This window comes from Caretta caretta, chromosome 7 (assembly GCF_965140235.1).
Source record: "Caretta caretta isolate rCarCar2 chromosome 7, rCarCar1.hap1, whole genome shotgun sequence".
NCBI lineage: Eukaryota > Metazoa > Chordata > Testudines > Cheloniidae > Caretta > Caretta caretta.
Window position 1 is genome coordinate 107,544,951 of NC_134212.1, and position 26,223 is coordinate 107,571,173.

The 26,223-nt window shown below is 41.1% G+C and overlaps 1 protein-coding gene across 7 annotated transcripts in view; it reads left to right on the top strand.

Annotated features, from left to right (window-relative positions):
* Window positions 1-2,050: 2,050 nt before the first annotated feature.
* Window positions 2,051-26,223, top strand: part of ATE1 (arginyltransferase 1) — a 182,316-nt gene continuing 158,143 nt past the window's right edge. For 2 of the 7 annotated variants that reach the window (XM_048856321.2, XM_075131044.1), the window contains exons 1-6: window positions 2,051-2,178; window positions 7,482-7,545; window positions 10,493-10,555; window positions 11,483-11,586; window positions 13,529-13,792; window positions 22,621-22,853. In XM_048856321.2, coding sequence (XP_048712278.2) covers window positions 2,091-2,178; window positions 7,482-7,545; window positions 10,493-10,555; window positions 11,483-11,586; window positions 13,529-13,792; window positions 22,621-22,853 — 816 coding nt within the window. In that variant the 5' untranslated portion in view covers window positions 2,051-2,090. Of the gene's footprint in view, window positions 2,179-2,229; window positions 2,827-7,481; window positions 7,546-10,492; window positions 10,556-11,482; window positions 11,587-13,528; window positions 13,793-22,620; window positions 22,854-25,720; window positions 25,850-26,223 lie in introns of those variants that run through there. The other 5 variants (XM_048856319.2, XM_048856320.2, XM_048856322.2 and 2 more) reach the window with 4 other exon arrangements.

Sequence of the window (26,223 nt, forward strand, 5' to 3'; positions counted from 1 at the left end):
TGTCCTTGGTCTCCCATGAGGCCAGAAAGACCCTGAACTCATCTACTCTTTAGGGGTGATACAAGAATCTCCAGCTTGCTTCCATTCACCACTGTTTTCAAGTTTCCCTGCACTTTCATTTGCATCTGATAATTCCACATGGTTGTGACTGAATGAATGTCAGTAAATTGATCAACCTTCCGTTAATAAGAATTTCCGGTCACTGCTTATTTTGTTATAGATGTAAGGAAAGGCACTTAGTATTGAAGTCCATGAAAGAGCTAGGAACTGCTGTTTATGGGGGCACTTACATTACTGTAGGCAAATCACTTAATTTTAATTTTTGGAGGTGCCATATACATTACTGAGGTTTCTGAAGAGAATCCTTCCCCATGTCGGTGAAAGTGAGGAAGAATGGTCTTGCAGTTAAAGCACAGGAGTGGGGCTCAACAGACTGGATTCCATTCCTGACTCCTTGTGTAACCCTGTCAACATTATTTAATATCTTGCTCAGTTTCTCCATCTTTATGCTGTCTTCAAGGGGCTACTTTCCCTTTTTTGAAGTTTGGGAGAAAATTTTTGCAGATTTAATACTGAAAACCATTTTGTGTTTAAGGCTTTAAGGGGGTCCTATAATGAAAATTGCCTTTTGCTAAAGGAGAAGAAAGTGTCAGAAAGAGACATGAGGGACACTTGCAGAAGTGGCAGGTGTGGGAGCCAGTGTTGTGCTTGATATGTTTGTACGTGGCAGTTGTGGACCTCCTGTGAGGACAGGGAAAACTCTATAATTCCTTTCTTCCCCTATTATGGGGAACCTCCTTAGATTGCCAGGGGCCAGGAAAACAGGCATGTTCAGTGCATGCAGATCTGAAAATGGGAAAAGGTAGTGTATGTCACAAATACTCCATGTTGGAGGGAGTGAAATTGGACATGGTCAAGCCCATATGCCTTGCAATGGGATGAGGGAAGCTAAATGGGGGACTCTATGCTTGCACGAGGCCCATGGTGCTGCGGGAGGAGAAGAGACTAGTCCCACTTTTATAAAGGGGGGGAAGGAGAAATTCATTTCACACAAACTTTAACGTGGAATTAAAGCTGCTTATACTCAATTGCCTCCTGTGCCCCACTTCTCCTACCTTGCCCAATATGAGTTTAATTCCAAAAACTCCAGTTAGAAAAGGTAGGATAGGTAGAGTACAGCCTTTTCCACACACAAAGAGCATTAGAAGGAAAAAAACCCCAACCAGCCAGCAAAAGTGTTGGAAGACTGAGGTGCAGAGTTAAGGTGACATCTCCCCCCTCAACTCTTAGACGTTTGTAAAAACAGTAAGTGAAATTTTAGGCGTACATTGATTATTTTAAGTTCATCTCTTTACAGCCCCTGACTTGCTCAAAAATAGCTTTACTAAGAGGGAAAACTCTTTCGTAATCATGGCAGAGTTCATGCCTCTAACCTTCCATGGCAGACACTTTTTTATTTTTGTAACAGAGGGCTTCAGTCCTTAAAATACATCTGGTAACGTATGTTCTTAAAGTGTATCCCACAATAAATATAAAAAAAATATTGTTTTTATCATCCTGCATTTACTAGTATTGTGTACTAAACATTTTATTTAGGCTCCACAGCATAGGGTCTGAGTGAGTATTCGCTAGCAAAGGGTTGTAGTAATGGGTTTCATGCACAGTGCCACGGCAGGGGCGATACCTGCTTCGTTGAAAGTAATTGAACAAACAGCTTGGCAGGGAGCGGTTCTCGCGGAGAACGCTGTGTCGCCTCAGCGACCCCCCACAGTTCACCCACCCAGGCTCCCAAGCGGTGAATTTTCAATCCCCGGAGCAAGTTCGTGAGGCGGAGCAGCTCCCGTGCATTGAACAGGGCGCCTGGGAGCACTACCCTCACCGCAGCTATTATGCTTTATGATTCCAGACAGCGCCACGCCTGCCAACTCCCCAAATGCACGAAAAGGGTAAACCGGCTGCGTCCCGGCTGAGGGCTTGTCGAATAAGGCCCGTGCACATGGCGGAGCAGCTGTGACCTTCCCCCCCCCCCCCCCCGTGGAGGGGCGCTGCAGAGCGCAGTCCGTGGCCGGGTGTGAGGCCCCCCGTGCACGATGCACTGTACCGTAGTGGAGTACAGAGGCTGGAAGGAGGGTTACCAGTGTGGCTATTGCGCCTCTGTCCAAGGGAAAGTCTCCACTGGTAAGTAGGTATAAAGGGCTGGGCTGGAAACAAGCCCTGTAACACCGGCTCTCGCAAAGGCCGAGCAAGCAGCCCGGATCTTCAAGCACTGGCTGCCCGGGAGCCGGACGCAGCCCTCTCTGCCTGCTGCTACCTGTGGCGGAGTACACAAATGTCTGGGCAGAGGTCCAGCTTGCTCAACCAAGGCTGGGCACCCCGCCACCACCGGTCCGGGCCGGAGCTCTGAAATACCGCTGGGAAACTGGGACTCCCTCAGCGGCACTTGCCCTTGGTAAAGATGGCGGAGCTTGCGACCTTCTCCTCGAGGAAGCTCCCGTGCCCTTAGTAAAGAGGACGGACCCGCCCCTCTGTTTCTCCTGGAAAACGTGTGGGCTGCCGTTAGTAAAGATGGCGGAGTTTATGACTGTGTTCCTCCCTGTGAGGACGCAACCTCGCCAGGCTTGCCCATAACCAAAATGGCGACGGCGGTTGCTTCCGGGGTCGCGAGTAGGGTTTCAGGCACGGCGCTGCCCTGAGCTGGTGGGTCAGTACGGACCGTGGGGAAGATGGCGGGGGTCGACCGTTCCTCGAGCATCGTTGAGTACTTCGGGGGAGAGGCCGGCTACCGCTGCGGCTACTGCAAGAACGTGACTGGCAACCTCTCCCATGGTGCGGGCCGGGACCCCCCCCGGGGCGGGGGAGTTGGCGGGGGGGCGGTTGTTGGAGCAGTTGGACCTGTTAAAGGGGACTGAGGGAGTAGTTGGGCGGGGGGGGGGCCGACCCGGAGGATAGCCTGTGGGGTGGGAGGGGCTGGCTGGGGTGGGACTGATACGGGCAGTTTAGGTGAGGGGACTGGTTTGATTCAGGCTGCAGGACAGGGAGAGTTGCCAGTGTGAGGGGGGCCGAGGGCGAAGACGAGACGTCGGGACGTGGGGGGGGGGGAGAGGGACTTGGGAGCATGGGTGCTTCTTTGTTTATATGGGGCTGAGGGAAGTGTGGGAACCGGGCACGTTCATAGGCTGGCTGGTGGAAGGGGTAGTTCTGAGGGTTAAGATCCAGTAGCAACCTGTTCACATTAAAATGCCCTGGCAAAACTGCCCATTCTTCCCTTAAGCCTTTCTGTGAGCCCTGCCTTTCCCCCCAATTTCTATCAAGCCTGCATCTGTGTAGAGTTTACAGGTGTGCCAGTCAATCCCAGAAGTTTTAAAAAGCTCTCCTGAAAGTAGGCTATGCCACTTTTGGCTGTGAGAAATATAGCATTTGTAGACTGAGGGAAGTCGGCATTCAGATTGATAGTCAGGAGAGGTATGGGGTGTGTCTGACCTTGCTGCTGACTTGCAACGTGACCTTGGCAAGTCACTTAAAGCCAAACTTTCAAAACTGGCCTCTAATGTGGGTGCTTCCGGTTTTGGATTCCTAGCTTCAAGGAACCTAGATCTTGACATTCGAGGTGCTTAGAACCCACAACTCTTAACTGAACTCAGTGGGAGCTGTAGTCACTGAAAAGTTAGGTACATAGGTTTGAAAATGTGTCCCCTAATCTGTGTGGGCCTCAATTTGTGAAAGACTTTCAGCTCTAAAAAGGAAACATTTAAATATTGTTTGTACACTATTAATAGATGGGTATTCCATTATCATAATTTTAATGATTTGTCTAGATGTAATTTTTTCAAGAATAAGTAGATATTCAGTTTTCAGAGTAACAGCCGTGTTAGTCTGTATTCGCAAAAAGAAAAGGAGTACTTGTGGCACCTTAGAGACTAACCAGTTTATTTGAGCATAAGCTTTCGTGAGCTGCTCACGAAAGCTTATGCTCAAATAAACTGGTTAGTCTCTAAGGTGCCACAAGTACTCCTTTTCTTTTAGCTATTCAGTGCTTGGCAGTGTGAAACTGACAAGAATCATGTGAATTTCAGGCAGCAGCTGCCAAGGCTTACAGGGTCTGTTATTGGGGGGGCTGCCCCACCATGTGGACTACCCATTGCTGGATGCACAACAGGGCTTCTGTGGGAGTTGCTGAGCCAGCCAGCCAGCTTGGGAGTCTAGAAGCTCAGGTATCACTAGCCCAAGACAGTCAAAGCTGCAGGGCTGCCATGGAGTCGCGAACCCTGGATGCCCATGTCAGGATATCCAGACCCCCGGCTGCAAAGCCAGGAAGCTGGAAGCCCTCAGGGTTTGTCTGTGCTGCAGTTGGGAGTGAATATCGAAGCCTGGGTAGACAGACTTGCACTAGTGGGACCTGAGCTATTGAGCTAAAGATAGCAATGTGGACATTATGGCTTAGGCTCTCAAGCCCACCCCACCCTGTGACCCTGAGCTGGAACATCCATGTATCTATTTTAGCATGGTGGCTTGAGCTAGGCATACCCTGAGAGTCCCATCTTGAGCTGGTGTGACCGGTTCGGTCACAGAGACCCCCTTGGGACTGTCACCTGATGTGTTGAATTTGCCTCTGACCCCATTTTCCCTGCCACCTTGGGACTCCAGAACCCTTGCCTCTGAGCCAGACATGCTGGTCAGCTGCAAACACTGACCCACATCTGGTCCACACCCCCAAAGCAGCAGACTTCAACCAAAAACTGCTCAGCAGGTCACCTATCTCCAGCACCCAGACACCCAGTTCCCCATGGGATCTAAACCCCAAATAAATCTGTTTTACTCTGTACAAAGCTTATACAGGGTAAACTCGTAAATTGTCCACCCTCTAGCACTGATTTAAGTAGGATTTAAGTGGTTCCAAGTAATAACAGACAGAACGAAGTAAAATATCAAGCAAAATAAAACAAATTACACAAGTCTAAGCCTAATACATTAAGAAACTGAATACAGTTAAATCTCACTGTTACACATGTTCCAGTAAGCTTCTTTTACAAATTAGACTTTTTCTTAGTCTCGGCCCAATCCTTTCCCTGGTACAGTTCTTGTTAGTTCCAGCTCAGGTGGTAACTAGGGGATTTCTCACAACTGGCAGCCGCATTTGTTCTGTTCCACCCCCTATTATAGCTTTGGCACAAGGTGGGAATCCTTTGTGTGTCTCTCTGGGTTCCCAGCCCTCCTCCTAAATGGAAAAGCACCAGGTTAAAGATGGATTCCAGTATCATGGGACATGTTCACATGTCTTGTGAGCCCCCCCTCCATTCTTGCAGGATTGGCCGCATGTATGTAGTAGAGGCTTGCAGGTTAACAGAGCCATCTACAGTTAATTGTCCTAGTCAGTGAGAGCCATCAAGATTCTAAACCACCATTAATGGCCCACACTTTGAATAATTACAATAGGACCTAAGAGTTATACTTCATATTTCTAGCTTCAGATACAAGAATGATACATTCATACAAATAGGATGAACACACTCTGTAGATTATAAGCTTTGTAATGATACCTTACAAGAGACCTTTTGCATTAATCATATTCCAGTTACATTATATTCACACTTATAAACATCTTATAAAACATGAAGTGCAAACATCATGCTAGTGGGGCCTGAGGTATTGAGCTAAAGATAGCAATGTGGACATTATGGCTCAGGCTCTCAAGCCCATCCAACCCCTAGGCCTGTGACCGTGAGCTGGAACATTCACATAGCTATTTTAGCATGGTGACTTGAGCTCAATATACCCTGAGAGTCCTGTCTTGAGCTAGTTCTTAGCTCTGTGTTTCCCAACCCTGGCTGCAGTCCACACAATGGGGCTGCCCCAGAGCCACAGATCCTAGAAGCCTAGGCTCCTCATCGGCACACCAGGAAAATAGGCAGGCTTCTGATAGAGTTTGTCAAACCTGAGACATTTCCGTGAAATATTTCAGGTTCAACAAATTTGCATTTTCCTTTGAAACTGGCTGGAAAAAGAAAAGGAGTACTTGTGGCACCTTAGAGACTAACCAATTTGTTTGAGCATGAGCTTTCGTGAGCTACAGCTCGCTTCATTGTAGCTCACGAAAGCTCATGCTCAAATAAATTGGTTAGTCTCTAAGGTGCCACAAGTACTCCTTTTCTTTTTGCGAATACAGACTAACACGGCTGTTACTCTGAAATTTGGCTGGAAAGTTCCTGACCGGCTGTAATGCTTCAGAACCAGAATTCCAAGGTTCAGTCCCCACCCAAGAACACAGCATTATATTCACACAAGTAGTTCTTCTGTTTTCAGCTGGAGTACTCTTGTGAGTAAGGATTTGTCTACACGGGAAAGTTATACTAGTGAAGTTGTGAATTTAAACTGATACACATGTGTGGACACTCTTGTTTTGGAATAAGAGTGGCTTTTTTTGGTTTAGCTTATGCTGCTTTGGAAGGAGTTTAAGATAAACCAAAAAAAAAAAAACCAAAACAAAAAACCCCCACCACCTTTATTCTGGAATTATACTGGTATAACTGGTTAAACTTTCCTGTGTAGACATACTTTAAAGATCTGCAAGGTTAGGCCCTATTCTGGTAGCTGTCTGTGATCATATTCTGTGCACTTGTCCTAACCACCCGTACAGTTCAGGCCATTTTATGGTCTGTCTTGCTTCTCTTGGCTTGAGGACTGCTCTGTTTCTTGAGTTCAGAGTCCCATTGTCAGGTAATATGGTATTAAGTTTTTTCATGTTGGGAATATGGAATCGTGTATTAAAGTCTTTATCAGAACCACCACTGTGGTAGATACCGCAGTAAATGATAGCATAGTAGGCACAGAAAAAAGCTTAGATAATCCCTCTCATTACTTGTGCCCTTTCATCTGCATTTTGTTTTGCCATTTCTTCTGGTGTTAAGGGTCTGAAACTCCTGGTTTAAATCTGCATCAGGAGGCCTTCCAAATATATCCTGAGCTACTCATATCTAAGAAGTGGGGTATTTTGCTCCTAGCCTTGAATGGCATCACCTTAAAATTGGGGAACTATATGTGATTGCCTCTTTCAGACATGTCAGTAGGGAATTTGGGAAACTAATAAATATAATCAGATTATAAAGTCGGTTCTACCTTTTGTATGGATGTTTGAATAAAATGACAAAACACATAAGTATTTTAATACACTTAAACATAGTAAATATTTGACACTAAAATGTTCTAAATTTTAAATTAATTGGATGATTGACTTTCAGTTTTACTTCAATCTTGTTTTACATTGCCTGTTTTTAAATTCTCTTAACAAATTTCCCATTAAGTTTTTTGTCTCTTTATTCATTGAAGTGTTGAATATGAAGTTTATAAATATAAGAAACTGGTCCCCCAAAAATTGTTAGAAGAAATCCCAAATTAATCTTTTAGATTTACAGTAAGCTTTCAGTAGAAATTGCTTAAATTTTAATGTTTTAAAGATAACTGTGACAGTGACCTGTTTGTTACAGGCATGTGGGCTCATTCGATGACTGTTCAAGATTACCAGGATCTTATAGACAGAGGATGGCGAAGGTAAATTAAGAAAAACAATCTTTAAAGGGATGCTGTCATTTTAAGCTTGGTCCAAAATTTAAATTTTGTTTAAGGAAGAAAAAGCTTTCATAATACTTAAGATCAGTAGACTATTTTACTAATTAGATAGAAAAGTGAAAACATCTGTATTTAAACAAATACACACACCGCAGCACTGAGGAACTGAAAATGATTTTCCTTGTCCTAGCTGATATAAATGCAATGTGCAAAAGTATAAATAATGGCAGATGAATTGGATTTTCAAAACTTTCACCAACATAAGTGAATATGTATTTATTTATAATATATTGTTCTTAAATTGTGTTAGTTTGAATTATCCTTAATACAAAAATACTTAAATATTTAACTTGAGGCCTACTTTTTCCTTTGGCATTAGATGACTTCCATCCTTTGATTAAGACTTGAAAAAAATGGGTGCCTAAAGTCAGGCTGCTAACCCTGTATTTAGTCATTCAAATAAATGGCTGGGTTTTTAAAAGTGCTGAGCACCCAGCAGCACCTGTTGATTTCAGTGGGAGCTGCTAGGCACTCAGTATGTACGAAAATCCAACATGTAATCAGGTGACTAAATATGGGTTTAGGAGCCTAATGTTAGGCACTTCATTATTATGTCTTGGCGTTTATGTTTTAGAACAGTACTGAAGTACTTTATACATCTTGAAAATGTTACTCTAATCCAGATAATCTGTAAATGCAAGAGTTGGGTCAAACTGGAGAAAGTTCTTTTCACAATTCTCCCTCCCCCGCCCCCCTCAAAGGTGGAAGATATGGTGTGGTAACCAACTCTAGCATCCACCTACATGGAGAAATGAAGGAAGAGTGTCATAGCCTTTAAAAACTGAAATATTTTAAAACATCTCTGTAACATTCCCAATTTATTTGTACAGTATGCATGAAAGAAGAAACTTTCTTTTGAAGAAAATACAAGTTTTCAAGTACTACATGTTAGTAAATAAAAGAGAACTGCCATACAGATATGATTTTTATTCACATATCAGCTCTCAAAACTTTCACCAGAGAACTACTGGCCAGAGGCTAACTGTTCTCGATAGTGGCAGATATGAAAAATACTCTATTGAGAATCCCAGCTCGCTCCCCAATTGTCAAGAAAAGGGGTGTGTTCTAAGACAGTGGTTTTCCACCTTTTTTTCTGGCGACCCAGTTAAAGAAAATTGTTGATGTCCACGACCCAACGGAGCTGGGGATGAGGGGTTTGAGGTGTGGGATAGGCTCAGGACTGGGGCAGAGAGTTGGGGTTTGGGACTGAGGGCTGCGGGATGTGGCTGGGAATGAAGGGTTCAGGGTGTGGGAGGGGGCTCTGGGCTAGGGCAAGGTGTTGGGGTGCAGGAGGGGATCAGGGCTCTGGGGTGGGGCTGGGATTAGGGATTTGGGGTACAGGAGGGGGCTCTGGATTTGTGGCGGGGGCTCAGGGCTGGGGCAGGGGATTGGGGTGCGGACTTACCTCAGACGGCTACTGGTCAGCGGCGCAGCACGGGTGCTAAGGCAGGCTTCCTGCCTGTCTTGACACCGTGGACCATGCTGTGCCCCGGAAGCAGCCAGCAGGTCTGGCTCCTAAGCAGAGGCGTGCAAGTGGCTCTGCATGGCTCTTGCCCACAGGCACTGCCCTCTCCAGCTCCTGGCCAATGGGAGTGTGGAGCCAGTGCTCAGAGCGGGGGCAGTGCTCAGAGCCCCGCGGCCCCCCACCTCTGAGCTGGACTTGCTGCTGGCCGCTTCCGGGGTGCAGCATGATGTCAGAACAGGTCGGGGCTAGCCTGTGTTAGTCAGACAGCACCGCCAACGGGACTTCTAATGGCCCGGTCGGTGGTGCTGACCAGAGCCACCGTGACCCGGTTCCTTATATTCCATGACCCACAGTTTGAAAACCACTGTTCTAGGATTCCTACCAAGGTGCTATCCTCCATTTTTGGAGATGCCATCTTTTTTATCGAACGTTGACTAGTGGGCACGGGGTAATAAATTGGAAGCTGAATTTCTGTATTTGAGGAAGAAATTGTTTTTTCATCTCTCTCTAACCCCTAACCCAGCGTCTTTTGGTTGCTCCAAGGAGGATTGCTACTTTACCTTTTCCTTAGCTTCTGTTTTTTTGGCTTTCCTACTCTGTGGATACCAATACTTGCCTCCACAGTTGCTCATAGTTTTTCCAAGGAGCAGTAGCAGAAGTATGTAATTGCCATGATCCTGATTCTTGTCAGTTTCATCGCTGTCCAGGTCTCTACAGCAGTCATGAAATTGACCATTCTAATTTGTGAAGTCATTCCAACTTGACTTGGTTGTGGCTTGCAAAAGCTATGAGCAAACAGATGACGCTTGGAGGTATATGTCTGGAGACTCAGAAAAACAGTCCTGTATCAGGAAAAATATCTGCCATTATGAGGGGTAGGCATGTAACTTAAAAGAAAAAAATCTCACATTGTGTGGAAATTGTTAGCTTAGGCCCCTCCACGCTCCAGGATAAACTTCCATGGTAATAGGCAAGTAGATTTTTCAAGCCCTATTCTGCTTCTAATTACAGAGAATTGGAGATCACTATAAAAGGTGTCTTAACTAGAATATAAATTAACACTCAGGTAGGAAGGTATTGAAAAGTTAGATAGGAGATGGGGCTACATGACCAAGATAAGAGTCTTTCATAGTTGCGTTTCCATGCCTCAGTTGGCATTTTTGAAAGGCCTAAATATGACTGGATAAAATTTGAATGTGGAAGCAGGTAGCAGGTTGGTGAAAATGCTAAAGAACTTGCTATTTCAGTTTTGTTACTCTAGTCAGTACGGGATTTTCATATTACTTGAAGGAACAGTTTCACGTGTTTTTAGAACAATTTAGAAACTTCTGTGAATTAATTTTGTATTGTACTTATAACAGACATTGTTACAAGTTTAGTGAAGTATTTTATTATAATTTTTAGAAGTGGGAAGTATGTCTACAAGCCCATTATGAATCAGACATGTTGTCCTCAGTATACAATAAGGTAAGAGCTTATTGCATGTGAATAGTGCCTTTAAAGCTGTGTTGCATATAAAAGGAATAATTTAAAATATGATAGTAGTGTGAAAAATCGTAACATTTAAGGAAGGCCACATATTCAAAAATAACTTGGCTTGACCATTTCCAGTTGAGATCGTGGTCATACAAACATGGTCTTCCAGGATGTATTAGTTCCTCCTGGTTAAAATAATTAGTTGGATGGTAAACCTACTTTTTAATGGTATTGCGTTCTTTGAATGTTACATAAGACATAAGTGGGTTCATGCAAACTATGACAGGCTTCATCATCCTGCACCATCCCATCATGAATGCATCCTGGCCTATCACATTTAGATTGCCAGCTCAGAGCAGCAGTTATGTGAAGGCGTACATGAAATGAGCTGGTGGTTGCAGGCTGGCTCTTAATGGATGTGTCTGTGTCCTACAGGCACTCTCTTTCATATTCTCAAAAGGGAATACTATGGACTGAATAGTCATGGAGAATGAACTACCTTTACTTCCAGGTAATGGTGGTGGGTAGTATCAAGGAAGCTTGGATTGCTGCCACCAGTGCTGTAACTGTTCTTTGGGTAACTGGATGACTCCCAATAAGTTCTTTTCTCAAGCAATAAAACTCGCTTTATATTTTTTAATGAGAATGTACTCCTTTATCCATATACAGTTGCAAGAGTGCATATAAAGGTGCATATTGCAAAGGCATCCATGAGGTCAGAATCTTGAAAATAATCCTTTTAATAAAGTAGTTGAGCAGGTGGTTACAAGGGAATTTAAATAGAAAAGAAATGAGTTAAAGAAAAATAAATAGTTGTATGCAATATTGTATTATAACTTTCTATAGTTCTTTGTTTTCTTTGAACTATATTTCTTGTAAAAAAGAGAATATTTAAAAATATTTGATTTCCTGTTTTAGATGTCGACCTTTACATTTTCAACCTTCCAAATCTCACAAGAAAGTTCTGAAGAAAATGTTGAAATTTCTCGCTAAAGGGGATTCTCCCAAAGTGGCTGGTGATGGTAAGAAATTCTTGGTCACTGAAGAAGTGTGAGGATTATTCCCATGGAAGAGTTAATGTAGCCTGCTATGTTTTTAGAAATGGTTCAGGCCCTGAAAGGGGCTTTGATGGAGGGTGGGGTGGGTAAGAAAGTACCCTCATTTAACAAAAAAACCCAAACAAACTAAAAACAAGATCGAATTTAGCCTCGGTGTTTATTGGTTGGATTCTAAATACCGTATCTTTACAACCTGCCCTGAGAAGGGGGAACCATGTGGCTACATTGCCCCAGGAGCAGACTAGGAATGAATTGTGACAGTTCCTCGTGTGCTACTTCCTTTTCTGCGGAGGAGTAAGTTTAACTTTTTTTTCATATAGCAGCTTGCTTCCCCCACCATGTACCTGGCACTTTCTAGCTAGGGGAGTATCAGGCAAGCGGCTTTGTCTCACCCTTGCAACTGAAGCCACAATCTGAACAGGATCAAGGGAAGGGCCTTTATTCCCATATGTGATTACAAGAGCCCCTACTCAAGAAAGCTCTGAGAAATTTACAGAAAAACAAAACTGGCAGTTTTTTTGGTGAGTCTTTCAGTTATTTTGTGCTTCCTCCATTGGTCACAGCAGGTTATTAGATCATAACTTGAGTATCTTGTTTGAAGTGAGATTAGTTGTGATTTTCATTTTAGGAAAGCAAACAGCTGTTATCATGGATGTGTGGCACAAAGAAGACATTTGATTTGATTTTTCAGGCTTTTAAGAGGGTAGTGCAAATAAACAAAAGCAGTGTATCTTTTTATGTTGAAAAAAACTTGTTAAATTGGGAAAGTGCAACACTATTTTGGATGTTGCCATGAGCGAAGTATGAGCTATAATTTATACAGTGAAATTCACTCAAACAATTGTTTCCATGCCGCTTAAGCCTGTAGTGGGCTAGGCAGATGGCAATTGTAAAGGTGGAGTGTCTATGGCAGCACTGCACAAGGTATTGTGGTATTGGAATGGAGAGTAGTTTTGGTGTTTGTCAGTGTACATGAAGCACAAGGATATGAATCCCATTGTTACAGCACACCTCACGTGAGTTAATGCAGCCTCTATTCCCATCAATAAGATAGAATAGTAGTCAGAGTTATAAGTAGTTTCAGGCCTAATCTGCTCCTGAATCTGAGTTCCCCTGGATGCTGTGTGCATAGGCCTCCAGCTCCTTTGGAAGCTGACTGACTATACTGGGTGGAGAGGAGAAACGTGATTGTAAAACTGATCCTAAAAAGTGAGGGAAAATAGACTTTTCTTGAATATTTTTATAATAATCTTAATTGTTACTGATAACTAAGGTGCTACTTGCAATATTGAGGAAATTGTGGATTCTGCAGTATTAGGCTTCCAGTGCAGTTTTGACAGTGGGAGCCTGACGTGTGTGGGACTGACGCTGGGAGTCCAGGGAGCCCTGGGCCCTCACTCTCAGCCCCAGTGGCTGACAGCGGGAGCCTCCCGCTCTCAGCCTCAGGCAGCTGACAGCAGAAAATCGTAGAAAAGTGATAATGGACTTTATTTAGGTCCGTTATTACTTTTCTGCAATTTTCCATGGCTTGTCTGCAACTCGGCTGCAATTTTTTGACAGTCATCCCACAATTCAAATAGGGCTTTACCTGTGACATTAAAAGGTTAAAAAAAAAATTTGGAAGTGATTTTTAAGTGGACTGTCTCTTCAAGCGTTGGATAAAAATCCAGTGATATGTTTATACAAGCCAAAGACAATTACACCCACTGCCGTCCTTTTTTAAACGATACTGTTTCCTATCTTGATACTCTAACATTGCTTGTGTCAAGATCATAACTAGCTGCATTCTTGCTAGCTGTTGTAGTTTCTAAATGATTTGGATGCAAATGAATCTTAATATAATAACCCTGGTGTGGTATGAATCTGGATTGCCTGTCTTGCATTGACAGTTTGTCATCTATCTTAGTTACAGAAGAACCTATGGATTCCCACAGGGAGGATGCTGTTGCTTGCAGTTTTGTATTAAAAAATGAATCTGATGTCAGTCAATCTGAACTGAAACCTCTGAATGTGGAGGAGACGGAGAGGGTTGAGACTGAAGATAACGCAGAGGAGGAACTGAAAAAAGAAGTGGAGTCAGAGCCTCCCCAGACATGTGCAGATAAAGACAGTGCAGGATCTAGTGAAAGATCGGATTCAGCTAAACTTGTTCATACAACACCCAAGCCAGGTAGCCAAAGTTTCTTTATTTGCCTCTCCCCCCATTATTTTTCCCTTCAGATTGTTTTGTTAGAGTGTTATACCTTGGCTGGTAAACCTAGGGCTGTTTCTCTTTCTTTCATATGCCCTCAGTTGCCCAGGAAACTACAGTCTGTAAATCAAGATATGGTGCATATTGCATGACTTTTTAATGCTCCCAATATTTTGCCCAGTTCATTTTGTTCAGTTCATTGGAGCCATCCAGCAGGTGCACCTCTACCCCGATATAACATGGTCTTTGGGAGACACAAAATCTCACCGCGTTATGTCGAGCTTGCTGTGACCCCCCGTTCCTTGTTCCCTGACCACCCCCTCCAGAAACCCCCCCTGTCCCTAATTGCCTCCAGGACCTCACACCCTACCCAACCCCCCTGTCCCCTGACTGCTCCGACCCCTATCCACACCCGTCCCCTGACAGGCACTCACCGGCAGTGGCGGGAAGCGGCGCAACATGGCCCCAGCCCGCTCCACTCCGCCACCTCCAAGCCACGGCACTCTGCTTCCCGCCACCGGTGAGTGTGGGGAGGTTGGGGGAAAGGATGCCCCCGCACTCACCTGCGGCGGGAAGCGGAGTGCTGCAGCTGGGAGCTGACGGAGTGGAGCGGGTTGGGGCCGGGCTTCCGCCACCTCCGGTGAGTGCAGGGGGGATCCCTTCCCCCAAGCCCCCTCCCTCCAGCGACACGGCTGGGGCCAGGGCGAGGGAAGTGGAGTGGGCTGCTCCTGGCCCCCCGCTAATCCCCTGGGCCACTCTGGGACTGTGGAGCCCACAAAAGTGCCCTCCCCCCCAGTTCCTGCCTCCCAGACCTGGCGGGGGGGGGAGCCCCTGACCGCCCCGGAGACCCTCTGCCCCTTATCCAACCCCTCGGCCCCAGCCTGGCACCCTTAACACGCTGCTCAGAGCAACGTGTCGGAGCTTTACCGCATTGTATGCGAGCCCGCGTTATGTCGGGGTAGAGGTGTATTTATGTCCATGGTTGCTAGTTTCTATGGCTGCCAGTTCATGGAAGCTTTGAGCGTCATCTAGGCTCTCCAGCCAAATAGGCAATTGATAAATCTCACCTCATAAGCAGCAATAGAAAACCAATTTGGTGTCTAAAAATTGGACTTAGTTACTTCCATTCATGAAAACTAGTTAGCTAAGGGTTATCTTCCTTTAGGTGGCATGTTTAGTTATCCTGTAAATTATTTTCTCTGTTATAGTTGCCTGTCTTATTTGTGCACGTTTATAAATTATTTTCTTCTTTTTAGGAGCTATGTTTCTTACACAGAAAAAAACATCAGTTGCATATGTTGAATGGCCTAGGGTTGTACTTGCTATTTTCTGTTCCAAGGACAAGTTGGACTGTACTTTGCTGCAGAAGCAGAATGCTAGTGTTTTTGCACTCCAGAGAAGGATAGCTTTGCCTTGGCCATGAGCCCATGGAAAGACCCTCTATGGAAGTGCCCCTTGGCCTGTTTCATGTGTTTAGGATGTAGCCTTATTTTTCTTTGAGAGACTTAAATATTTTAAAAACCCCCACCCTGCTTGATAGTAAAATGTGAGATAGTGAAAATGTATTTTTTTAATTGTATGTGTAGTAGTTCCATTTTTCTTTTATACAGCAAAAATAGACGTTTTCTAGTTCATTACACTTCCAAAGACTCATGCATTTGTACAATGCTGGGGGTTTTGTGTATCAAACGCTGCACGGGAATTTTTGCTTATTTTACTTATTCTGTAGGACAATGACCTGTCTATGTAATGAGGTTTTTATTTCTATATAAACAAATTTATAATGGAAAAGGTCAACTTTTTCCAAGGCAAAAACTAAACGTCTCTCAATCTGGAAAGTTTTAAACTAGAAGTAACCTTTAACACTAACTCCAAAGAGTTTTTCTTTGGAATTAAGAAGCAGAATAGTGGAGATATTTTTAACATTTTTCATAACTTAGTGGTTGTTTTACATTTTTATCGCACAAGTTACAGTTCAATCTCTCAACTGCCTTCAGATTTGTTGTTTTCCAAAATATTCACCTTTAACGGCAGAAACTAAGTATGAGATGTTTATTCCTAAAAAGAAAACCCAAACAAACAAACAAACAAAAAAAAAACCCAAAGCAAAATACTACCAATTGAGCATTCTAAAGGAATAACTTGAACAGGAGTCCTTCCATTCTAAACTCTTCTGCTTATGGGAGCTGTGATATTGCTTACTGTGGCAGCGGAGCCAGGCAATTTATAGCTCATGTACTAGGTTTTCTAAAATGATCAACGCTCCCCCCCCCCAATGGATTGTCTTTATTAGAAAAAAGAGTGTGTTCTTACCCCCTGTTAGTGAGCACATTCTAACTATACTGGGTGAAACCCTTGTGAAGAAAGACAGGGCAGTTTGTAGTTTTCACACATGTTGGCAGGTAAGTATACGGACTATGGGGGACCCTAGAGGTTAGCTTTACTTGCAAACGTGTGAAAACTACAAACCACTTTCTCTTCATGAATTATTTCTTACATTAGTTAGTGTCTGGCTAACGTGAGATAAACTAAGAATACACATTTTTTTTCCTAGCAAAGGCTCACCCAGCGAGTGACAGATTTTCAACAACACAATATCCATTTAAGCACCTAAATGAAAGAGCCAGACTTCTTGTAAAAGTACACAGCAAGAGCATTGGGAAAGCTGCTTGTTGGGCACTTCTGTAAATCTGGTCCCAGATTTCTAAAGGCTTGTTAGAATATGGTGATTACATTTTTTAAAAAGTTAAATACTTTTCTACCCCCTTGTGGACATTTTTACCAAAAAACAAAACAAACAAACTGTTAAAAAGACAAAGCTTTGCCATTAACTATGTAAACTGTTTTCCTAGACCTTGAATGCAAACTAAATGGAAATTGAAAAGGAGTACTGGTGGCACCTTAGAGACTAACACATTTATTTGAGCATAAGCTTTCGTGAGCTACAGCTCACTTCATTGGATGCATGGAAATTGACAGCAGATGACAGCCATGAGTAAAGATTAGTATAAATTGCCTTGTTTTAAAGTCGAGGTAGAGTCCTCAATTTGTGTGAAGAATAACATTGTGTGACACTTTTTAAACAATATAGATGCAGAGAAAGTTTGAAATGTATTGTTTGTATTCATTATTTCAAAATTAAGCACATATTTTAGAAACAGAAATTTCCAGTGTTGTCCTTTTCCTTTTTGGAAGGCTTTAAATAAAATATAAAAGTGAGTTACAAACACACCCAAATCTTATTCAGTATACCTGCAATGTTTTAGATGTAGTAAGTGTTAAAGGTTACTTCTAGTTTAAAACTTTCCAGATTGAGAGATGTTTAGTTTTTGCCTTGGAAAAAAGTTGACGTTTTCCATGATAAAATTTGTTTATGTAGAAATAAAAACCTCATTACATAAACAGGTCATTGTCCTACAGAATAAGTGGTCTGTTTCTGCATATTTTCATAAGGAAAAAAGGTTTGAATATTTATATAAAAAAAAGTTAAACCAATGTATTTATTCCTTTGCTAATATATTGTTTGTGTAATTTACAGCAGAAATGTGAGATTAAACAGATGCTGAGGACAGGCTAGATGCTCAAAAAACTCTTCAAGAGTATCATGAAAATTTTAAACTCTTCTGCTGATTTCTTCTAGGACCTTGGGCAAGTCACAATCTTTGTGGTTTCCCAATCTGTCAAATGGGTATAATGATGCTTACTTATCTTTGTCGAGTGCTTTGAGATCTCTAGATGAAAAGTATTATTCTCCTAAACAAAAATGTTAGTTAACTGAACAATAAGGATGATCACTTACATTCTTTTCATTGCATTGGCCGGAATTGCAGAGGAAGAGAGCAGGAGTGGTGTTGGGGTGTAGCAGTTACAACCTCCCGCTTATTGGCCAGTCGTGCCTCTTCCCAAGGTCCTTGGGAAGTCTTCACCCTCCCACCTGTAGTGGTCACTGCTCAAGTCCATTAGACTAGAACCCTTCTGGTGAATCATGGCAGGCTTGCCACTGGAAGAAGCTACCTCAGGAATGCAGTATGGTACCTCTGCTCCTGAGGCACCCCCCCCCCCCACACCCCGGTCTGATGAAACAGGTTTGCTGGTGAAAAGACTAACTTAGGGGTGGGTGACCATGGGTAGATCACCTGCTCCTATGTGATATCTCGTCTGTGTCTTCCTCTTGTCTCCCTCCTCCTCCCCATATCTTCCCTAGGTGCTTCCTTGTATTCTAGTAGAGCTGAGGCAACATCACCACAGATTTATTCACACATTTAAAGGTCAGAAAGGACCATTAGATCATCTAGCCTGTCCTCTTGAATAGCAGTCCATAAAATGTTACCCAGTTACCCCTGTATTGAGCTTCCCCTGAAGAGCCCTGGTTGTGCTAGAGCCTCTGCACCAGGTATCGCACCTTGGAGAGCAAAGCCTGTGTGTGTCAAGACATTAGCCCGTCCATCTCTGGTTCCGCACAGTGTTGAGTCTTGATGTACCTGATATTGGACAGGTGTAACTTTATTACCTGGTTAAGTAGCATTAGATTAGGCACCTAACTTTACTCCTCCAAGGGCTCCAGGCTCTACTCCTCTGTGGGCTCAGGACCTATTCCCTGTGGACTCAGGGCTTAATCTTTTGCAGGTTTAGAACATCTTTTACCAGTGAAAGAGCCTTACACAGTAATATCCTACTTAAGCTCTATTTATTAACAATCACCAAAACAATACACACGCTAAACCTACAATACTCACCACTCCCAAAAAGGCAGATGAACTTTTCTTGATGGCCAGTCAAGAACAGGTCATCTGGGGGACTCCAGCTTGTGCATGGTGTCATTGGCAGGGTGTTGAGGGCTGCCAGCTATGATCTTGGGGCTGTCTTGGAATTGGTTTCCAAGAACTTCCTTTTGTACCACAGTTAATATAGTGCAACTTGAGTCTTGCTTAGCTTTCCCTTAACCAATCATTTTACTAAAATATTACTAAACAATTTTCTAATCAATCCTAACATATTGTAAAACAATTCTTTAACCAATCCTATATACAACTTATTTAAGGATGTTTTGTTAAACATTTTGTTTGTTTAAGTGCTCTTATGAGGAAAGCATAGGAAATAGCTGTCCTTTTTTCGAACTGGATGAAATCAATGTTAATTTTCCAACTCTTGATATTCCCCATATCTTGTGTTCTAACACTGATAGCTTTTGCTTCATTGTCAATATGATACTTATAAAATGAATGATAAAATGGAAGATTACAGTTCCTTACGTTCTGAGTTCATTTTGTTGTATAAAAGCAAGCGAAATGAGACTACAGATTTTAGTCTTGGACCAAGGCCAAAATATTACTTCTGACTTGAAGGATCAGTCACTTTTGAAAGATTCAATATCTTGGCCAATGAAGCTAAGTAAAGAAAATAACAGATTTAGAAGACTGGAATATTTTCTCCAATTATCTTTTTCTAAGTCTGATGTTTTCTCCAGTATACGTAATGGGACTTCATCAAAAACCATAATAACACAACAACTACTACCACCCACAATAAAACAATAACGCGACTTAATGGAAATTTTTTGACCAAGCCTGTTTATCATTGTACCAGATCTGTAGAGCTTGGGTACAGAGTAGTGAGTTAATTCTTAAACCTTTAGGTTATGGAAGTATTCAGCACCCATTATTTTTTAATGAACAAAAGGGAAAATTATAAGTTGTATTGCCTTAATTTATGTACATTCAACATTTGTTCATGAAAGACTGTTTATCTGTAGCATGTAGCTACTGGTTTTAGACTCTCTGTCAACCATGAAAATCAGCAAAATTCTAATAAGGGGTCAGGACTCAAGCATTTTTCTGGTTTTTCTTTCCAGCAGAGCCATTTCTGCAAAGGGAGACTTTCTCTTCATTTGTTTCTGTGCATCATTCCATATATATGATTTTACCAAGTGCACCCGTTGTACCTCTGGATCAGAGGAGTATGCATAAATTTAAATGATTGTGTCTCATACTAGAAATGGAAATAGGCCTGTTATAGTTTATTTAAACTCAGACATTTAGTTCAGCTTCATGCAAGATAGGAAAGTGACATATCTGAATGTTTAGAAAAGGTGTCATTGGGAAAGAAAGCCACAGAATTTGAAGGTGAACAGGAATTCAGTGAGTCTAGTCATAAATTAGCTGCTTTAAACAATGATTAATATAGCAAATATTGATTTTTAAGTACTGAAATACTTTAATACCTTTTTAGTGAAAAGCAGGAGAAAAATTACATTATCCCATCTCAGTAAATATCAGGAGAGTTTTAATTATTATAAGCAATGTGTTGGTGCGTTTCCTGCAGCATGATGGGTCCAGTGAAATCTAAGAATACACTTTTTGAATTAATAACCGTGACTTGCATGAATACATGTAATGTTCTGCATTCTATCAAAGGTCTAAAAATGAATATGCTTTCTTAAAGGCGTAATTAATAGGTGTGAGATTTTTCCATTTTAACTATTTGACATCGGTACTCCAATATGAGTCTTACTTCAAGTGTTTTTACAGGCACAAAGCCTGTGTATGGTTGGAAAATTTTAAAAGTTTTGATTATTTTTTAAAAGAAAAGCTCACTGTTTGTAAAGCATATAGTATTAGACGTTTCTTCGGTAAGTAAAAAAAACCCTGAATTTAAATATGATATGTCTAAAAATACAGTAAGTGAGATTTTTACAACAAAGCCAAGAATATATTAACTTGTTTTAAAGCAGTATAATATATATTACAGCTGATGTGCTATTTTCATTTGCTAAATAAGAAAATAATTTTAATAAAATGGAAGGGAGAGTGGCTGGTTGTTTTTTCAGATCTTGTAAATTACATAAATACTAGAATACCAAAATGCTGTATTTTCTAGAGAGACCTGTTGTAAAATATTGTACCAAGTGTCTTCTATACAGTATACTGTTTCTAATGTGACTTAAATAAGATAAGACTGATATTTGGAATATTTATTTGCTTCTGAAATAAATGGAAATGCTAGAAATGGAAATATGAGAAAATACTGTGAAATTATACATACTGTTGTACAGTTCTTGTTTTCATAATTTAGAGTTATAGGAATATATTCAGACAGTAACATTTTGAAGAACAGTGAAGTCTCATTCTCAAAGTGATTAGGGCACTTAAGAGCTTTGTAAGTCCCATTGAAAGTCATTTTTAAGTCAGCCACTTCTGAAAATGAGAATTAAACTCCAAAGTCAGTTATGCACTTCTGAAAATTTTACTCAGTATTAGTGATCAGTTTGTAATAGTGAAGCACCATATAGTCTTTTCTCACTTGTGTTAAATTATATATGGTCCGATAATCTTTAAGCTATCACTAATGACTCTTTCCCATACATGTTCCTCTTATACATTTGTCTTCTTTAAAAAAAAAATAATAATATTTCACAACCAACCATAAGAAGTAACCAATAAGAGCCGACATAAAAATATGCACATTCAAAATACTGATGATGATGGGGTGGCAATATAGTTATTTAAACCTTTTTAAAAGTAGGCAAGCTAGGTCGTATTTCAGACTACACACTTATCTGGCCTTTAATTCTTCTCTGCTCTGCATATTAGAGCTATTGGCAATGACTATATATATGTAGCAAAGGGTTTTCAGGCTGTGTGAAATAAATCCATTCTACTTTGCGTCCTGTGCATGATTCTGTCAGGTTGCCCTCTGCGTTGCTAATGCAATATATCAATTCGCTGTTGGTGGTGACAGGTCCTTCCAGTGCCTCAAGGTGATCCTTTTAATTGCTTGGATATAGGACTGCTTTACACAATGCAACTAAATAGGAGCTGGCCTTTGTTTGTGGATAGATGTGGTAGTGATTTAAGCACAGTGTGTGTCGGGAATTGGGAAGTCTTGATTTGTATCCTTGACTCTGAAACTGACTTAAGGTCTAGGCCAAGACCTTTAACTATTTACCTCAGTTTCTCCATCTCGAAACAGGGAATGATATTTGCATCATGGGGCTATTGTCAGGGCCTTGTTTATTTTGCACTTCTGCCACCACTAAATCCATCATTTATAATATAACTTTGCTACAGAATTTAAGCTTTCATTTAAAATAAATAGGGTATTTTAGTCCTTGTAGTTGTGAATGTAAGCATAAAAATGTGAATGAATGAGTATAACTAGATTATCCTCCTAAGTCTGTAGAAAGCATGAAACAGTAGCTCTGCCCATTTGTCTCAGTGGAGCATTAATTCTGAAACCAACTGTTTTATTGGCTGAGCATTTTAGCTGAAACACCCACCTACTGTGTTTATCTCTGATTTCAAACTGACTGCCATGCCAAACATCCCATTTCCTACTCAGCAGCTAAAATCCTGTATAATTTATATGATACAGCTATTCATTTAGACAAAAATATGCAGCATATTGAAAACTGAGTTCAGGATACAATGTAAAATTGAATTTAATGTCAAAATGAATGAGGGCTACCGTAATGATTGTATTTTTGTTTAATTCATTTAAAAATCTCAAATTTTAATTTAAGTGAAGCTACCATAGGATTTTTAGTTTGCCATATCAGATGCCATGAAAGGAATGATCTTGCTGCAGTTTAGGTCTGGCTTGCCTTAAGGCATGTGGGATCCTAGCTAATGGCTGCAAAATGTTTTGAACGTGGAAAAGAGTGCTGTGTAAATGCTAAATAACATCATGCTATTAAAAAAATTATATCTTTTGTAAAAGTATTTTTTGTAACCAACTCTCTTCTGTCCCACCTTTCATGTAATAGCTATCTGTGATATAACCTTGTTGTTTAATTCTTTATGTCCATCTAGGAAAAGGGGCTGATTTGAGCAAGCCGCCCTGTCGAAAAGCTAAGGCCATTCGGAAGGAAAGAAAATTGCACAAGCTTCTTCAGAACCAGACACACACACTTGAAGGCTCTCCAAGTCAAGTGGAGCCTCAGGTTTTACACTCTCAAAACTCTAAATCTAAAGCGAATCAACCTAAGTCCATTGAAGACTTCATTTTTGTCTCCTTACCTGATGATGCCGCACATCAGTTAGAGGTATTGTCAGTTACATTGCTATTGAATTATTTTTATGCACATACATAAGAGAAATCATTTCTACCGTTAGAAGCAACTTTCAAAGAAAAGACTAGTGAAAACATCTGAAGTGGAAAAGGCTCACTTTTAAAATAAAAGCACTGGAGCAATGATAAATACTATTTACATTTCCAGCGCTTAATTTTTCAGCTTTTGAAAATATATTTTGCTATAAAATATACATTATCAGGGAGATTTTCAAAAGTACCTAAATTATTTAGAACCGTGTGCTCATAAATTGCCTAGCTATTGTTTAAAAATTTCCCCTTGAAATCTTATGAATGAGAAAACAAAGGTGAGCCTTGCTTGGCCTCTAGAGGGCACTCTGACTCTTACAATCATGGGCTCTTACTGCTGAGAATCCTACATTTAACCAAATACTGTGAATCATGGTGTATAAAATCAGTTTACAAATGAAAGAATTAGAATTAGTTGAGTGTTATGGAGAGAAAAATGCAATATAAATTTCTAAAGCATATACATATTTAACTGTCTATGATGATGAACCTAATAGGAAAATAAAACCTGTTCTTACAACTGAATTGAAAAGGCATAGTACAAAACTCTTTCCTATAAACGTATGTCTGAAATGATTTATAGCAGGTCATCAAGCTTTGCATGTATAATTTTTTTCTTAATGGCAGTCAATACATTTAGTTGTCTGTTAAATGAGTTACAAAAGAATTAGTAATATACTGGCTACTGGCTGGCAAGTCTGAGTTTTGAGAACTTTCTAAGCTTTTTGTTTATTTTTAAATTGGACAAACGTTCCTGGAATATGAGACAGAGAATAGTTTATTGAAGACTTTCTTGCCTCTTCTATAAACTAGAGCCTGGTATTTATTGACCACCATGGGCAGTAGTGTTCATAATATTGACTGAAGTTGAGAAATATAGTGCTTTTGTGCTAATAGGTTGAAAAGATCACCAGTGGTGGAAAATAATGGCTTGATTTGTACAGCCTAAATAATAATAATACAAAAATAAAGAAAAACCCCACAGGCCTGGCTCATTCTTCCAGGTTTTCTGGTACAGTTAAGTTACAGGAGAGTAGGAGAGAACTTATGTATTAAGAAGGAAGGAGGGATAGTTGACCAGAAGATACCAGGCTTGTGGAAGGGGGCCAAGAGTTTAGGAGGATTTGCAGGAGGGAGTCAGCACAATTGTCGAAGAGTGATTCCATGAGTTTTCATGGGTCATGGTGGATTTTATAGGCAACAGCAGAACCTCCCCAGAACTGGAAATTATATTGTTTCCAAGCTGTCCTTGATATTGAATACAGCCTTAAATATGTCTGAAGATACGGGATGAAGATGAGGTTGTCTATATGATATTACTTTTTTTAATCTAGGAAGCAACCATTTTCACTATAAACTAAAATTTCCAGTTATTACTTTTCATTGGTCATGCGGATGCCTGCTGTTGTAACTCTATAGTAAATTACGATTCCTGAGGCAACTAACAGGTAGGAAATGGGAACAGAAAATGAGAAATGATTACCTAGGAAAGAGTACTGGAGAAAAGGAGCTGGGGTTATAATGGGGACCACAAACTAAATATGAGTTAACAATGTAATACTGTTGCAAAAAAAGCAAATATCATTCTGGGATGTTTTTGCAGGCATGTTTCGAAGTAAGATAAGAGAAGTAATTCTTCCACTCAGCACTGATAAGGCCTCAGCTATAGTACTGTGTCCAGTTCTGGGAACCACAGTTGGGGAAAAATGTGGACAAATTGGACAAAGTCCAGAGGAGAGCAACAAAATGAGGACAGGACAGGACAAGAAGTAATGGGCTTAAATTGCAGCAAGGGAGATTTCGGTTAGACATTAGGAAACCTTCTTAACTGTAAGGGTAGTAAGCACAGGAACAAATTACCTAGGGAGGATGTGGAATTTCCATCATTGGAAGCTTTTAAGAAAAGGTTAGGCAAACACTAATTGGGGTGGTCTAGGTCAGCGGTTCTCGGGGGGGGGGGGGTGGGCTGGGCTGCAAGCAGGTTTCAGGTGGTCCATCAAGCAAGGCTAGTGTTAGACTTGCTGGGGCCCAGGGTGGAAAGCTGAAGCCCGAGCAATTGCCCTGCTTGTTACCCCATAACATCAGCCCTGGCTTTTATATATAGAAAAACAGTTGTTGTAGCACAACTGGGCTATGGGTTGGCCTCAGAAAGAAAAATGGTTGAGAACCCATGGTCTAGATAATATTTAATCCTGCTTTGGTGTAGAGAACTAGACTAGAGGACCTGTCCAGGTCCCTTCCAGTCCTACATTTTTATGATTCCTGTGATTGTATGATTCCTCTCTTCTTTTCCTTTTAATTAGGAAAAGGTCTAACTGTTCTCCTGTCATCACCACAGTAGTGAACTTCCTCCAAAATGTATAGAGTTCAGACTTCCAAGACTTAAGTGCATCTAGCATTTTTTCAGCATGATGTGAGATTGCAGTAAAAACACATTTTTAAATTATGGAGATCAGTTAGTGTCTTGCATTTCACTCATTGGCTTATTAGTTTTTTTGAACAATATTTGTATATTTCTAATATAAGGGCTTAATTACCTTAAAATTAATACTTAGAAAAACTCAAGTTTCATGCACTGAGAATAAAAGAAAACCTTCTTTATTTATCTGTTACATGGTAGAATTTTTTAGCTAACACACACCTGAAAAAAATTGAAAGGTTGAAGCCTGATTTATTAATTAGACTTTTAAGTGTGATCTGTTTTGCTGAAAGTCAGAATTTCTCTGATTGTGATATCTTTCATCAGCTTTTATTTATGTATGTAATTATGTGATATTGCAATAATGAATCTGTCTTTAACTTCTTCTGAAGGTGAGGGTAGTGAGATCATCTCCACCAAGTTGCCAGTTCAAAGCCACATTTCAGGAATCTTACCAGGTCTATAAACGTTACCAGATGGCTATTCACAAGGACCCACCTGATAAACCAACCATAAGTCAGGTCAGAAGGCCAAGTATAATTTTATGCAAAACCTCAACTTCCCCTCCATTTCATAGGTCTTGGATGGATTCTGTGAGAAACAAATGTGGACTTTATATCCATTATATACATGTAACTCTAATGGAAGCATGTAAAATCAAGGGAATAGTGAATTAAACCAAACCAACATCCTGGAAGTGCAAGCTGTTTTTTGGTATCTTATTGTAGGTGCCACAAATATTTAAACTTTATTGCAGACAAAAAAATGAAGAAATCATGGGCATGATTCAGAACATTTGGAAGAACTATACAGGAAAGCCATAGGGGAGTAGGAGAGGTGGACCATGGGAGGCACTCAGATACTAATATGAGGACCACCATATACATATTCAGCA